General features: G+C 44.1%; 1 protein-coding gene across 1 annotated transcript in view; it reads left to right on the top strand.

The window, feature by feature from the left end:
* The window catches only part of LOC144601723 (5'-nucleotidase domain-containing protein 2-like), a 65,629-nt gene extending 49,569 nt beyond the window's left edge, over nucleotides 1–16,060 (top strand). The window contains exons 12-15 of the mRNA XM_078414035.1: nucleotides 3,676–3,762; nucleotides 6,460–6,600; nucleotides 8,671–8,735; nucleotides 14,189–16,060. Coding sequence (XP_078270161.1) covers nucleotides 3,676–3,762; nucleotides 6,460–6,600; nucleotides 8,671–8,735; nucleotides 14,189–14,450 — 555 coding nt within the window. The 3' untranslated portion in view covers nucleotides 14,451–16,060. The remainder of the gene's footprint in view (nucleotides 1–3,675; nucleotides 3,763–6,459; nucleotides 6,601–8,670; nucleotides 8,736–14,188) is intronic.
* The last annotated feature ends 340 nt before the right edge of the window (nucleotides 16,061–16,400 follow it).

Here is a 16,400-nt window from a genome sequence, read left to right as displayed (position 1 = left end):
CCTAACTCGAGGTCGGTCATTTTAGTTTGGCCATGGAATGGCCAAAGCTGCTTTAAATCTGTCCATGGGGAAAATGTCAACCGTTATCTTATGAGGAAATAAAAAGTTAACAAAATCATTGCTAAACTTACATATTAAGTGCCACTTTTTTAAAAAAAATGAGGATGATTTTGCAATGGCCTTGCCAAGTCAAGTCAAGTCAAGTCAAATTTATTTGTCACATACACATACTCGATGTGCAGTGAAATGAAAGTGGCAATGCCTGCGGGTTGTGCACAAAAATAATTACAGTTACAGCATATAAATAAAGTTAATAAGTTACTAAACATAGCACAAAAAGTGTCGACAAAAATTTAGTCTCTGGGGTTATCAAAGTTGACAGTCCTGATGGCCTGTGGGAAGAAGCTCCGTCTCATCCTCTCCGTTTTCACAGCGGACAGCGGAGGCGTTTGCCTGACCGTAGCATCTGGAACAGTCCGTTACTGGGGTGGCAGGGGTCCCTCATGATCTTGCTTGCTCTGGATCTGCACCTCCTGAAGTATAGGTCCTGCAGGGGGACGAGTGTAGTTCCCATGGTGCGTTCTGCCGAACGCACTACTCTCTGCAGGGCCATCCTGTCCTGGGCAGAGCTGTTCCCAAACCAGACTGTAATGTTGCCGGACAGGATGCTCTCTACAGCCCCAGAGTAGAAGCAATGAAGGATCCTCAGCGACACTCTGAATTTCCTCAGTTGTCTAAGGTGGTAAAGGCGCTGCTTAGCCTTACCCACCAGTGCGGCAATGTGCGTTGCCCACGTCAGATCCTCTGCGATCTGTTACATAACAAGCCTGAGAACTTGCGGATCTGGAATAGCATTTACCCGTGAGGTCAACTTTCTCCCTGTCAATTTTTTTACTGTTTGATCAGTCGGCATTGTTGTGGTTGGCATTTGGCTTGCTAATGTTACATAACAAGCCTGAGAAGCCAGGCACTGTTTGTTGGTGACCTATGCTGGTGTCCCAGGAATTATTATTTTGTTCCTACTACAGTTATTCGTTAGTAATTCCTTGCTACTTACTCCTATGATTGCAGCAACATCCATCTCATTGCAATAAAGCTGAAAGATCATTGATTCAAACCCTTAACTGTTCCCCTTGGCACTGTATTTGCTGCATCTGTTTTTAGTTTTACTTCAGACTCCCAGTATCATTCTTGTATTTTTCTCCCCATACAGTCGTTTAGAGATTGGCAGGTGACGCGTATGCATTGAGTCAAATATCTTGCAGGGGTTCAGTTTGTCAAAAATTCCTCTCCATTCCATTGTTCAATCAGCTGGATTGAATGGGGAAAAAAGATACCAGCATGATCTGAGGATTTTGTTTGCCTTGATCCAAACTGGCTTGAAACCATAACAGTAAATGGCTGGATGACCATACGCCGATCCTTGAGCCTGCTTCACCAATCAATAATATCATGGCGACTTTTCCTGCCACCTTTTCCCCGCGCCTTACCAGGATAAGACCAACAGGTTGTGGGCAAAGTTTATATGTTTAGAGGCCTTGGTTTCTAAACACTATTGATCTTCGGTCTTGACGCTACTCTGAGCATCCACAGCCCTATGGAGATGTGAGTTGCAAAACCTGAATGAAGACCACTATCTCCTGTTGAGTGCACCACTCACTCCAAGCGCATGAAACTCCACTTCAGCTGGGGAGACATCAGGCGCGACCCTAACAAAGTTGGGATCCTTCATCAGAATCCATGATGAATGTGCCCAAACCTGAGAAGTTAACCATTTCTCTTTCCACAGAGGCTTCTTGGCCTACTGAGTTTTTCCAAAATGTTCTGATTTTTATTTCAGAATTCCAGCATCTGCAATTTTTTTTCTTTTTTTTTTTCTTCTCTGCTTCTCGTTGATCTACTGTTGCAGGTCTATTATTATATTATGCCCCCACCTCAATCTAGTAACCTTTTTATTGTGTAGGGAGGAATTGCAGATGCTGGTTTACACCAAAGGTAGACACAAAATGCTGGAGAAACTCACCGGGTCAGGCAAGTCCTGGAGTAACTCAGCGGGTTAGGCAAGTCGCGTTTCTGCTTTTATGAAGAACTTCTCCTTGTTACTCTAACGTATAGATCAAGCAGGAAGTTCCACTGCTAATTTTGTTGCTTGGAAGCTAGCAGAGTTTTAAATTCTTCGAGTGGAACAGTGTCATGAGCTGATGATGATGTACATCCGATGAATGAAAATAGTTGGGCTCTCTCTCCCTCTCTCTCTCTGACAATGGACAATGAAAGTAATTCATCTCGGCACGGCTTTTTGTCTCAATGACGTGCTGTAATCGGCCAAAGAGCGCACTGGGTTTGTGGCGTGATCACACTTGGCTCTGATTGACAATAAACCTGTGGGTGTTCCCAACGTTGAGCAAATACTCCTTTTGGGAAACATTTGCATCACGGCAGAAAAGGAAAAACTGAGGGCCCCAAATCACTCATGCGCACTTGTCTCCTGGTCAGAAATAGAGAAGTGAAACTTGAGTAGAATCGGGCATGAAATAGTCAATGCAGAACGATAATATTCTAAAGAAACGTGCGCACATATCATAGCGTTTTTAAAACTAAAATTGCTGTCTCCACTTTCTGCACTGCAATTAAAAGGTGTTGTTTCTAACATTACCAACACTACTCACTCAATTGTTAGACTATTTTCAAGGAATATGAGATTCTGACCTGTGAGGACAAAGATGTGATATCACAAAACATCATCAACAAAGTCCATTCGTCAGTTTTCAGAGCATGTTCTCATCTATTCTGATTTTGGCCTCAAATGTGTAATTTTTAATTTAGCGTGTGAAAGAACAGACTTCCAGAAATAAGTAAAACGTGTTTTCCCTGGCACGAAAACACTATTCGGGAAAGAAAAATAAATTTAAAGTCTTAATATTTTGCACAGTTTGGCAGTTGATTTGTTGGAAGTTAGTAGCAGTAAAATCTATGCCGTTTACTTGAATTGCCTGCACTGTATTTATTGTTTAAAGTTTTGCTGATTTTAAAATAGTAATTTCATAGCCCCAAGCAACAGCAGCAATCATGTTAGCATCCTGATCTTTGCTTAACAAGTTGTTAATTGGGCTGACAGATTGTCTCCCGGGAAGGTAATAAATTGGTCTTTTGCTCTAAGTGTGAGGAGTTTGGCAGCACTCTGTGTTCCTACTCAGCCCTGCAAATCGCGGTACCCAATCCGCTCTATCTGCTCCATCTTTATGAAAGGAAGAAGTGTATTGTCTGCATTTGTCCTCATTTCCTACAGTTTGTAACATTTTGCTATTTTAATTTTTTAAATTTTAAATAAAAGTTTTCTTTGGCCAAACAACGCATCAATTGATACTTTCCTTTTGAAATGTTTTATTGATGTACATTTTAGAAATAATGTGTATCCTCTTTCCAAAATAAGCTCATATTTGCTCAATAAGATTAATACGTGTCCTGCCTTCTATTGACACCTATATTTACTGCAAGGTTTATTTGTTTTGATTATAATTTATAATAGTGGCGTGCATTTGGACCAATGTTCCTGTTTGCTTCATTATTCTGGAATCGTTCCACAGCCTTTTCAAGGTGGTCTGCTCCACATTTATTCAAGTGAACTGCTTTGAAATGTCAACCCTTGTTCATATTTGTCTGTTCAATCTGCAGGGCAACCTGTTTGATTTTCTGCGACTGACTGGCTGGCGTGGATCCAAGGTGCTTTATTTTGGTGACCATCTCTACAGCGACCTGGCCGTAAGTTCAGTCGTTGAGCTGTTATTTATATAACATCCGCGCGGCAGTGTGCAAATGAACTGTGAGCGAAAGGATTCACACACAATAAATATTTGCAGGCTGAAGTTGAGGACGTGGAAGATAGACACAAAATGCTGGAGTAACTCAGCAGGACAGGCAGCATCTCAGGATAGAGGGAATGGGTGACATTTTGGGTCTGGACCCTTCAGACTGAGCCGTTTGTCATGAGTCCAGAATATGTGTACTTGTACTTTTATCTCTTTTTGAAGTTGGTTTTGAAGATGGTGAGCTTTTGGGACTGCTCCCGATGCGATAAAATACTATTTTGCATATTTTAGTCTGTTGGTTGCAACACACAGTGGGAAGGGCGATAAATTTCCAGGAGCTATAATTGACAGCGGGGATAGTTACTTGAGAGGATTCTGATATGCAGATCCACTAGCATTTGGATAGGTGAGGACTGATTAAGGATAATCAGCACTGTTTTGTGTGTGGGAAATTGTGCCCCTCGAATCTGCTAGCTTTTTGAACCATGGGGCTTGTGGGTCGGGCCATGGACATTGCCTGGGTGGACCAACAAGGCCTTTGACATGGTTCAGAATAGGTAGCTGGTCTGGAAAGTTAGACTGTAGGGAGAGCTACCTAATTGGATGCACAATTGGCTTGATGGTAGGAAGCAAAGGGTGATGGTGGAAGGTTATTTTTTGAATTGGAGTCCTGATACTAGTGGTCTGCCAAAGGGTTCAGTGCTGGGGCCCCATTGTTGTTTGTCATCTATGTCAATAATTTGGATGAGAAGGTTTTTATTCACAAAATGCTGGAGTAACTCAGCAGGTCAGGCAGCATCTCGGGAGAGAAGGAATGGGTGACGTTTCGGGTCGAGACCCATGTACAAGGCATGGTCATTTAGTTTGCAGATGATACTAAAACTGGTTATATCATAGACAGTGAAGAAGGTAATCAACAATTGCAGCGGGTTTTTGATCAGCTATGTCAGTGATCAGAGGAATGGCAAACGGAGTTTAATTTGGATAACTGAAGTGTTGTATTTTTGGGAAGTCAAACCAGGATCGGACTTACACAATGAAAGGTAGGTCCCTGGGAAGTGTTGTAAAACAGAGGGATCTAGCAGTACAAATACAGAGATTCTTGAACAGACCTTTGTCATGCTGGCCTTCATTAGTCAGGTCATCATGAATAGGAATTGAGATGTTACGTTGCAGCTGTACAAAATGATATTGCGGTTGCATTTGGAGTATTGTGTACAGTTTTAGTTTTTTTTTGTTGGTATGTAGGTTAATTGACTGGGTAAATGTAAAAAATTGTCCTTAGTGGGTGTAGGATAGTGTTAATGTGCGGGGATCGCTGGGCGGCGCGGACTTGGTGGGCCGAAAAGGCCTGTTTCCGCGCTGTATATATATGATATGATATAATATGATACAGCGTGGAAACAGGCCCTTCGGCCCACCGGGTCTGCATTGAGTTACTCCAGCATTTTGTGTCTATCTGCGGTGTAAACCGGCACCTGCATTTTCTTCCTACACAGGTCTTCAGTTTTAGGCCATTATTTGTGAGATGAGTTTGTCCTGGTGTTAACTGATTTCAAAGGTAATATTGAAATAAAAGAAGCTGCCATAGATCTGAGAGACTAACAGGAAAGATTTCAAGAAGCAGCAGCTTTACACGGAGTAATGACTGCATTTATAAAGCTCCTCAGGTTCAATCTGTTATGAGTGCAGGGCACACATTATTGACCCTTGTGGCCATCAGTGAGTTTGGGCAAGGCAAACCCGACGGCTAAACTGCTGTAATCTGCTGCCAGTGGACTGGAATTAATGCACAACATGATGCTGCAGACGGTTGCTGTGCGTGGCTGTTCCTGTGCCAGCAGCTTTCAGCCCTTTCATTCGTCTAAACTGGGTCATATTTGACATTGCAAACTGGCAAGGACTCTTTCATGGATTTTGAGAGTTAATTTGCTAACCTTCATTTTTCATAAGGCAAATTTATTATCCGTTCTAAATTTGAAAATGAATTTATTTAAGGACGTGCATTTGTTTACTTGGCACACATTGCAAAATTCCCATATCCCACAGTCTTTGTGCTTGCAGGAATATGGAGTATTCAGGATGATGTTTATGGTACTTTGTCAATGTGGTATCTTTGTAGTTCAGTTCAGTTCAGATTAGTTTATTGTCACGTGTACCGAGATACAGTGAAAAGCTTTTGTTACGTGCTAAACCGTCAGCAGAAAGACAATGCATGATTACAATCAATGCATTTAGTGTATAGATAGATACATAATAAGGGAATAACGTTTAGTGCAAGTTAAAGCCAGCAAAGTATGTATCTATATACTTTGTCAATGTAGTATCTTTTTCAGTGATAAAGAATGGCTCCATCTTAACTATATTTTGATGCAAGCCCTCCATGAAATGTGACTGACCATTGGGCTCTTCAGAGCTTCAATCCAAAATACTGAAATGGGACTTCTTGATGTATTTAATTTCTGATTTCTCAAGGGTCTTGCTGCAGCTTATTCTGCCAATGTTCTTCTTTCCACCGGTGCATTGAAATCCGACTCACTTTATTTAAAGTTAATTTAAAGTTAATGCACTTGGTTTATCTGACGTGATCGTGCCTGGCATCCAAATGCAAGGTCTGGACTATAAGCCACATTTTCTTTGTGATCGATAGGACCTAATGCTTCGTCATGGCTGGAGGACAGGAGCGATTGTGCCAGAATTGGAAACAGAAATCGGCATTATTAACACTGAGCAGTTTACACACGGGCTGACCTGGCTACAGGCTCTGACTGGACTTCTGGAGCAGCTACAGGTAATGTCACCTTATGTACTCTGATTCATGTGAATTCTGTTCAATGTTAAGTTCCTCATTTTGAAAGGTACCTTTGTTCACTTTTCATCTTCCTATTCTCTTGCAGAATAGTAGGGGGCCATTGGACCCTTCGGCCTATGCTAGCTCCCAGAGTAACCCTATCAATAGCATCCACTTGCAACCTATTCTTGCCTACATCCCTGACACCTCCACACACCTACTTAAGGTTAGTTTAGAGATACACCGCAGAAACAGACCCTTCGGCCCACCGAGTCAATGCTGACCAGTGCTCCCTGTACACCAGCACTATACTACACACTAGGAACAATTTACAATCTGTACCAAAGCCAAGTGACCTACAAATCTGTACATCTTTGGAGTGTGGGAAGAAAACGGAGCACCCGGAGAAAACCCAGGCAGCAACAGGGAGAACGTGCAAACTCCAGGGGTAGTTCAGTGGCCAGTGAAGTTGCCAACCAATATGCCTTTGGGGTGTGGGCTAGAAGCCTGGGGGGAAACCATGTGTTCATGGAAGAACTTGCAAACTACACTCAGTTAGCACTAGACGTCTGGATTGAACTCAGCTGGAGCTGAGGAGTGGCATAACCTACTACAACACTCAGGGCCGTCTTAACGCAAGGGCCTGATGGGCACTTGCCCACGAGCAGAGGGGCCCCATGCTGATCTATGTATGTTAAATGACTTGCAATAAATAAATACTACTTTAAAAATGTAGGTTCAATAAGTGCTTTTTTCGCAACATTTTCGGTCACTAAGTGCTTCTCACAGCGATCTGTAAGTGCTTTTTGCAACAATGTAGCACCCTAAGTTCATCGCTAAGTGCTTTTCGGTAAGTGCTTTTCGCCGGCACGACAGGGGGGGGCTGGTAGGGAAAGGGGGTGGGGGAGAGTAACGGTAGGGGCCCCAGTACACTGCTTTGCCCGGGGGCCCATAATGCTGTAAAAACGGCCCTGACAACACTACAACGCTAGGAGTCCTGCTCTGAGGATTCGTGGTTGTTATTTCCCTCTCCTTGCTGCTGCATCACCAGGAAAGCACAGTTTGATTCCCAATTTACACAACAGGGGCAGCACGGTGGTGCTGCGGTGAATTGCTGCCTTATAGCATCAGAGACCTGGGTTCGATCCTGACTACAGGTGCCGTCTGTACGAAGTTTGTACATTCCCTCCGTGAACTGCGTGGGGTTTTTTCGGGAGCTCCAGTTTCCTCCCACACTCCAAAGACGTGCAGGTTTATAGGCTAATTGGCTTGGTATGATTGTAAATTATCCCTAGGGTGTAGGATAGTATTAGTGTGCGGGAATTGCTGGTTGGTGCGGACTCGGTGGCCGAAAGGCCTGTTTCCGTTCTGTATTTCTAAACTGAACTAAAAAAACTAAATTAAATAATCATTTTAAGCCTCAAAATTGGGTTTTAACAATGCCCTGGATAAATAGTTTGAAACACCTTGGAATGAAGCTGACAATTATCAAAGACTGAAGAAGGGTCTCGACCCGAAACGTCACCCATTCCTTCTCTCCAGAGAGGCTGCCTGTCCCGCTGAGTTACTCCAGCATTTTGTGTCTACCTTCGATTTAAACCAGCATCTGCAGTTCTTTCCTACACAATTATCAAAGTGACTGATAATGTCTTTAAAAACTGTACTTTGTGGAACAGCATCGATGTCCGACTGTATTCTGAGCCATGGTTTGAATTTATTCAAAAATAATCTTTCATGGTATTTGAAAAGACTAGTAGTAAATAGAGCTCCTTAGAACATTCAGTGAGATTAGAATTTGCAGTACCCACCTGATCTTAAACTGCCACCACCACATTCCATGATTGTGCTTGAGATTTCAATGCTGCGAATTGATTAATTAACTGGTTGCTTATAATTTATCTCTTCATACATAAATTGCTGAAGTCAATTTATTTTCAGTCACAGTTCTAAGCAGCATTGCCATGGCAATGTAATATTGATGTTGCAACTGAAATGCTAATTTATAGTACATTAGATTCATTTAATTCACAAGTATCTCCGGGACACTCTGACAATGTATTGTGCCAACAGGTTTACCAGGATGAAGACTCCGTGCAAGTGCTTCATGAATGGTTAAAGGAGAGACAAGAATTAATGTAAAGTATATTTTTAGCTTTGCAATGGAACTGAAATTATAAGCTTTGTCTTGTATCATGTCTAAAAGCTTCAGTCCACTAATCCTAGTGTTCTCAGCAGACTGTGGATAATCTGCCACAGATTTAGATGGTGATGCAAAATGATGGTGTCAGTCGGTTCAGAGGGAATGTTTTTTTTTTAACTTCATCTGAGATTAAGTATTTTGCTCGCCCAGGGCTTTCGAAAGTGGGTGCATTGCCTCCGGAATTTAGTTTGGTTTAGAGATACAGCGCGGAAACGGGCCCTTCGGCCCACCGAGTCCATGCCGACCAGCGATCCCCGCAAATTAACACTATCCTACACACACTAGGGACAATGTGCATTTACACCAATCCAATTTACCTACAAACCGGCACGTCTTTGGAGTGTGGGAGGAAACCGGAAATTTCGAAGAAAACCCACGGAGAACATACAAACTCCATACGGACAGCACCCATAGTAGGGATGGAACCCGGGTCTCCGGCGCTGCAAGTGCTGTAAGGCAGCAACTCTATCGCTGCGCCACTGTGCTGTGCCGTGGCAGCCATGATTTCATGGAATAATGAAGGCTTGACGGGTGAATCATTTAAGATAGGCACAAAATGCTGGAGTAACTCAGCGGGACAGACAGTATCTCTGGAGAGAAGGAATAGGTGACATTTCAGTTCGAGACCCTACTTCACACTGGGAGGCAGTCTCGGCCCAAAATGCCACTTATTCCTTTTCTCCAGAGATGCTGTCTGACCCGCTGAGTTACTCCATCATTTTGCGTCTTATCTTCGGATTAAACCAGCGCGTGCAGTTCCTTCCTACACAGGTGAATGATTTACCTGATATTCCTTCATCAGTACAAACAGGATGTCCCGAAATCATGCAGTAATCTTGCAAGGCGTGTAAACAGACTCTTGTGCAGCTTGGTTTTTGCATCTTTATTAAGGTCACGTTTCCTCGATCCCACCTGCTGAGTTCAGCATCTGCCAGTGGTGCATTGCATGAGGAATTGGCAGCCATGATTTCATGGAATAATGAAGGCTTGACAGGTGAATCATTTAAGATAGGCACAAAAAACTGGAGTAGCTCAACGGTTTTAGTATCTTTATTAAGTTTATGTTTCCTCGATCCAACCTGCTGAGTTCAGCCTCTACCAGTGGTTGCGGTTGAGGTTGGCAGTGGAAGGAGTGAGCACTTGGTGGCTGCCTGACCAGTTGGGTCTAAAAGGGAGGAGAAATAATGTACCTGGGAGTCCCTTAGAGAAGGTTTCTGCTCTGATTCTTATCCTTTTCTATCGCACTGTGTTTACAGTGAAGAGGCTCTTGGAAGCCGACAGTGGTGAACTTGATGGGTAATTGTATTGGTTAAAAAGGTTGCAACTGTTTTTTAGGAAATGCCACAAAAGCAACAGGATCTTGTTTTTTATTGACCCCACCTACTCCCCCTCCCCCCCCCCCCCCCCCACCCTTTCCCTCGCCCAAAGCCAGTTATTTGAAGTTTTGTCGCATAATTCAGACCAGACTATCACACTTTGCTTCGCAAGCATTGGTTTTTAGGCTAACGTGCCAAACACTGGATGCAACAAGCACCAAATATTATGAGATAATTGTTAAAATGTTAGAAATGTTAAGGATCTCCTGACTACCAACCAGACCAATTCCCCCCATTCCCATACTGACCTTTCTGTCCTAGGCCTTCGCTATTGCCAGAGTGAGGCCACATGCGAATTGAAGGAATAACACCTCGTATTTCGCTTGGGTAGCTTGTATGGACATTGAATTCTCACATTTGAAGTAACTTTATCTTGCACTCCCTCCCCGCCTCTCCTTGCTCCACCATAGTTGTTTTACCAGTTCCACATTGTTCCTCTTGAGACCTTCCCAAGTCCTTTCTCGTCTCCAGCTCTTCACCTCCCTCCCTCCCCCCCCCCCCCCCCCCACCCTTTCAGTCGGAAGAAGGGTCTCGGCCCAAACGTCTCCCATCCTTTTTCTCCAGAGATGCTGCCTGACCAGCATCTTTAGAGATCAATGTTCTTTTGCAAGCCTCCATCTTTGCTCAATGCAGGAGGCAGCAAACTCCGAGGAGCAGGGCTTCAGTGCGATGTCCTGAGCTGTCACGTGGCAGAGCTGTTTTGAATCTGGATCATGCGCACAGACTCTGCATTCCAGTGGTGAATAAATTGGCAGCCTCTCAATGTAGAATGAGCCCAGCCTTTCTGTAGCAGTGAGGTATTTGCACACAGCAGCTATCTGAGTCAGTGCTGCAATGAGACGTTAACTGTGTTTGACTGAGATATAAAACGTAAAACTCGTGAGTGATTGCCATTTTATTATTTTATTTTTTAAAAGGCCAACTTTGTAGAGTAAACGGGTTTATTCCACACACAAAAAAGCATATCTAAGCATTTAATCTCAAAAGAGTGTGAAAAAATATTATTGCACTGTAATATAAAAGGCACAGTGTTTTGGTACTCAGCGGGTCAGACGGCATCTCTGGAGGATGTGGAGAGGCAAAGTTTTGGCTCATGACCCTTCTTCAGACAGTAAACTATTATGTAGAGCAGAGGGATCTAGGATTACAAGTGCATGGTTCCTTGAAGGTCGAGTCGCAGGTAGATAAGGTGGTCAAAAAGGCTTTTGGCACTTTGGCCTTCATCAGTCAGAGTATTGAATGTAGAAGTTGGGAGGTCATGTTGCAGTTGTATAAGACGTTGGTGAGACCGCATTTAGAATATTGTGTTCAGTTCTGGGCACCATGTTATAGGAAAGATATTGTCAAGCTTGAAAGGGTTCAGAAAAGATTTAAGAGGATGCTGCCAGGACTAGAGGGTGTGAGCAAAAAGGAGAGGTTGAGTAGGCTGGGTCTCTATTCCATGGAGCGTAGGAGGATGAGGGGAGATCTTATAGAGGTATACAAATTCATGAAAGGGATAGATCGGGTAGATGCACAGTCTTTTACCCAGGGTAGGGGAATCGAGGACCAGAGGACATAGGTTCAAGGTGAAGGGAAATAGATTTAATAGGAATCCAATGGATAACTTTTTCACACAGAGGGTGGTGGGTGTATGGAACAAGCTGCCAGAGGAGGTAGTTGAGGCTGGGACTACCCCATCGTTTAAGAAACTGTTGGACAGGTACATGGATAGGACAGGTTTGAAGGGTTGTGGACCAAGTGAGACTAGGGTAGCTGGGACATTGTTGGCCGGTATGGGTGAGTTGGGCCGAAGGGCCTGTTTCCACACTCTATGACTCTACGACTGTTTTCACCTTGCTCTATCCCAGCACAGTTGAGAACGATAAAAAGCTCTTGCCATTTATTAGCTGGGACATTTATTAGGCATAGGCATTATGCCTAACTACACAATTTGTGAGCACCAGTCAGATGAGATGTGAAGCTGGAGATGCTGCCTGACCCGCTGAGTTACTCCAGTTTTTTGTGCCATCACTCTGATGGGTAAATGTTAAACTGCTGGAGGTTGTTTTTGCTGTTGTTTCTATTTTTATTCAAGGCCTCCCAATGTCCCAGCCCATGTTTTATCTCGCGACCATCAGCATGCCGTTTGTTCATCTTTGCAGTGTGCAGTTTAGATGCGCACACTCCCATAGCTTACAAAGAACTACACTTCAAGGAGTAAATTATGTACTAAAAAAGTGGGGTAACAAACAATACTATGTAAATGGAAGTTATTTTCTCTGCTTCGATCATTGACTACTGTAGCAATTCTTGAAAATGTAACCTAGGAAATACATGTCAAGAACACCGCAGCTGCATATTAATAAGTATGGCTTGTGAGGGTTTAGTGAGACGACTGAGCTGCTCTGTTGCATTTTGTGGTATCATGCATGGCCAGCGAGTACAGTAATCTGGCTCAAACAGTGCTGAGTCAGAGACCTTGGCTGGGGTGCCTGATACAAACACCGCTGAGATCACAGCCACACTCTACCGGTTATTATTTTGCGGATTGAACTGCATGCACAGTTTCAGGCCTTTTGGCTTTTTCAGTGCATACAATAACTGGTGTAGCGTGAAATACTATTTGAATTGGAATAAAGGGAGGGAATCACCGTAAAGATGCTGACGCTCAACTTCTAAATGAACTAATACTGGAAGAGGATTCTCTCATTTACTGAAGAATTTTGTGTTTCATAGGTTCATGTTATGGATAAAGGTTTATCCTTTGTACTATCTGCTGTGTGTGATTGCATCATCTGGACTGCTTTAATTTCGCTGTACTTTGTGTAGTGACAATAAAGGTTTTTTACATTTACATTTACATTTTACATTTACATTTACATTCATAAGTTCTAGGAGCAGAATTAGGCCATTTGGCCAATCATGTTTACCCCGCCATTCACTCATGACTGATCTATCTTTCTTTCTCATACCCATTCTCATGCCTTCTCCCCATAACCCCCGACCCCCTTACTAATCAAGAATCTGCCAATCTCCACCTTCAAAATATTCATTGCGTGGGCCTCCACAGCCATCTGTAGCAATGAATTCTACAGATTCCCCATAGATCTGACCACAGAAATTCCTCCTCGTCTCCTTTCTAAAGTTACGTCCTTTAATTCTGAGGCTGTGGTCTCTGATCCTGGACTCTCCCACTAGTGGAAACATCCTCTCCACATCCACTCTATCCAGGCCTTTCACTAATTGGTAAGTTTCAACAAGATGTATGTTTGTCGATGATGAGGGAATCGGATTAATAACAAAGTATTATGAAATTGAACACCTCTAGTGGCTTTTTTTTTTACAGAATAGCTTTATTTGTCATTCGTTTTACCGAACGAGATTAATTTGCCAGCAGTACAAAAAACAAAAAACACACGACACAACAACCCCAACACAAACATCCATCACAGTGACTCCAAACACCCCCTCACTGTGATGGAGGCAATAAAACTTCCTCTCTCTTCCCCCATGCCCCTCCCACGGACAGACAGCTCGACCCCCACCGAGGCGACCGACCCGCACAGCCCCCGCAAGGAGACGGAAAGTCCCCACGGCTGAGCCGCACCGGGCGATGGAAGTCCCGCGGCCGTGCCGGGTGATGGAAGGCCCCGTGGCCGGGCCGCGCCGGGCGATGGAAAGTCCCGCGGCCGAGCCTCGCCCCGAGGAAGAGACCTAAAAAAAGAAAGATTTCCCCCCCTCACACCTCCCCCCCCCCACATACACAGCTAAAAACAAAACACCCCAACACCAACATACAAACAAATAAGGACAAACAGACAAATAGACTGCCAGCGAGCCGCAGCCGTTAGGCGCCGCCACACGTGACGTGCTAAATCATGGGTTATACTTCATGGGTACTATTACAAGGCCACTGACTTCAATTCAGTCTATAAGAGTTTAGGGAAGGAGACTGTGATGGAATGGGAAGAGGTGGCAAGACGCTGATGTGGTTTTTTTTTAACAAAATGTTTCCTAAATTCTATTTCAGGTCTCTGACAAAGAACTTGTTCAACCCCCAGTTTGGGAGCATTTTCAGGACACACCACAACCCCACCTACTTTTCCCGAAGATTGTGCCGATTCTCCGACATCTACATGGCGTCCATCAGCTGCCTCCTGAACTACGACACCACCTACACCTTCTACCCGAGGCGGACCCCCTTACAGCACGAAGCACCCCTCTGGATGGACCAACTCTGCACTGGCTGCATGAAAACCCCGTTCCTGGAAGACATGGTGCACATACGATAAGCTCCCCACTGGGTCTCGTCCGCCGTTTTATTTTGAGCAAGGCATTCCTACCTCCTCTACCACACAAGGACATGCTGCAGGTGGGATTAGTCTTTGAAGAAGCATGATTGAACATTTAAATAGAAAACGACCATGGTCGGATTATTAGATGGATGTGGTCTAAACGATGACGTTGAAGTGGTAGTGACTTGTGTTGTTAACCCTTTACCACCATAGTGTGTTCCACTTGATGTCATTGCTGGCTGTGGTCTTCTTTTTATAATTCTGCTGCCTGTAGATTTTATTGGCAGATGGAGAACAGTGCAAGATCTAAACAGACTGGCTAGCACGTTGCTCCATATTAAATAGATTCCACGTTTTTCCAGATAATTGCATGCGTGGCAATTTTGTCCATTTGTTACAGCTGACTGTTGCGATTCCAGGCACTTCACTTAGGGTTACAAAAGTATAAAATGATCACAGTGGGGTTAATCTTTAAATAATTCTCAGGCATGCAAAGATTAATATAAATGCTCTCGCTCCTGTGAAAGAGAACAGCTAACCACTCAAAATACTGCAGTGGTACTATTTGTGGATATTAATTTTGATGTGTCTTGATTAAATTGGGCTAGCTAAAAGGGAAAAAAACCATCTTAAAAGTGTTTCATTCAATGTATTTGGAGATTGTTTTGTGTTCTAGTGTACTACCGGAAAGTTAAAGCAAATTGGGTGGATGAAAAGATTTTTTTTTTTACCTCAAACAATAGCAACATGTGCATTAACTGTTCACAAGATCTCAGTTGGATTGCCAGCTTCCAATTTCCTGTTTCCCTGAGACTAAAGTAATTGAAACCATTTTGAATTGTTACTAAAGCTAATTCACTTCAAGATGAACTTTTTAAAAACTGTACACAACGCATAGTTCCTCATCTAATCGACATAAACATCCTACATTCCACTGTTAATATCCTGTCTGGATCTTCTTCTGGGTTCGGAGAATTATATATTACCGATGGGCAAGATTATATCCTGGGGATATGTTTAGATTTAGAGATACACCGCAGAAACAGGCCCTTCGGCCCACCGGGTCCGCGCCGCCCAGCGATCCCCCCACATTAACACTATCCTACACCCACTAGGGACAATTTTTTTACATTTGCCCAGCCAATTAACCTACAAACCTGTACGTCTTTGGAGTGTGGGAGGAAACCGAAGATCTTGGAGAAAACCCACGCAGGTCACGGGGAGAACGTACAAACTCCGTACAGACAGCACCCGTAGTCAGGATCGAACCTGAGTCTCTGGCGCTGCATTCGCTGTATGGCAGCAACGCTTTATGTTGCAGTATAAATGCATCTGCCTATCTCAACAATAGATTCAATTATAAATCACTGCAATTATCACTTATTGGTCATTAGAGAAGTTTTAATGTGAAGGTAATCTAAACCAGGTCGGTGCTGCACCTGCCACAGCGTGTGAGCACGGAGTTTGGATAATGTGTTAATTGATGAAACGTAGGCTGACAAATGTACTCCTGAGACGCACACGTTTAGCCTGGAGAAAACCTTGTATGGTTCATTAAGGTTTAGGTTTATTATTTACACATGTAGATTTTTTGGTTGTGTATGTGTGGGGGGTGGTGGTGTGGGTGGGGGGGTGGTGGTGTGGGTGGGGGGGGGGTGGGGGAAACCTTTCTCTTTTAGGTCTCTTCCTCACGGTGCGGGGTGCGGCTCGGCCGCAGGGCCTTCCATTGCCCGGCGCGGCTCGGCCACGGGACCTAACATCGCCCGGTACGGCTCGGCCACTGGACTTAACATCGCCCGGTGCGGCTCGGCCGCTGGACTTAACAGTGCCCGGTGCAGCTTGGCCGCGGGGCCTTCCATCGCCCGGTGCGTCTCGGCCGCGGGGCCTAACATCGCTGGTGCAGCTCGGCCGCTGGACTTAACAGTGCCCGGTGCGGCTCGGCCGCGG

Source organism: Rhinoraja longicauda, chromosome 17, assembly GCF_053455715.1.
Source record: "Rhinoraja longicauda isolate Sanriku21f chromosome 17, sRhiLon1.1, whole genome shotgun sequence".
NCBI classification, from domain to species: domain Eukaryota; kingdom Metazoa; phylum Chordata; class Chondrichthyes; order Rajiformes; family Arhynchobatidae; genus Rhinoraja; species Rhinoraja longicauda.
The sequence above is the reverse complement of the archived record's forward strand: the minus strand, read 5'-3'. Positions and strand labels throughout refer to the sequence as shown.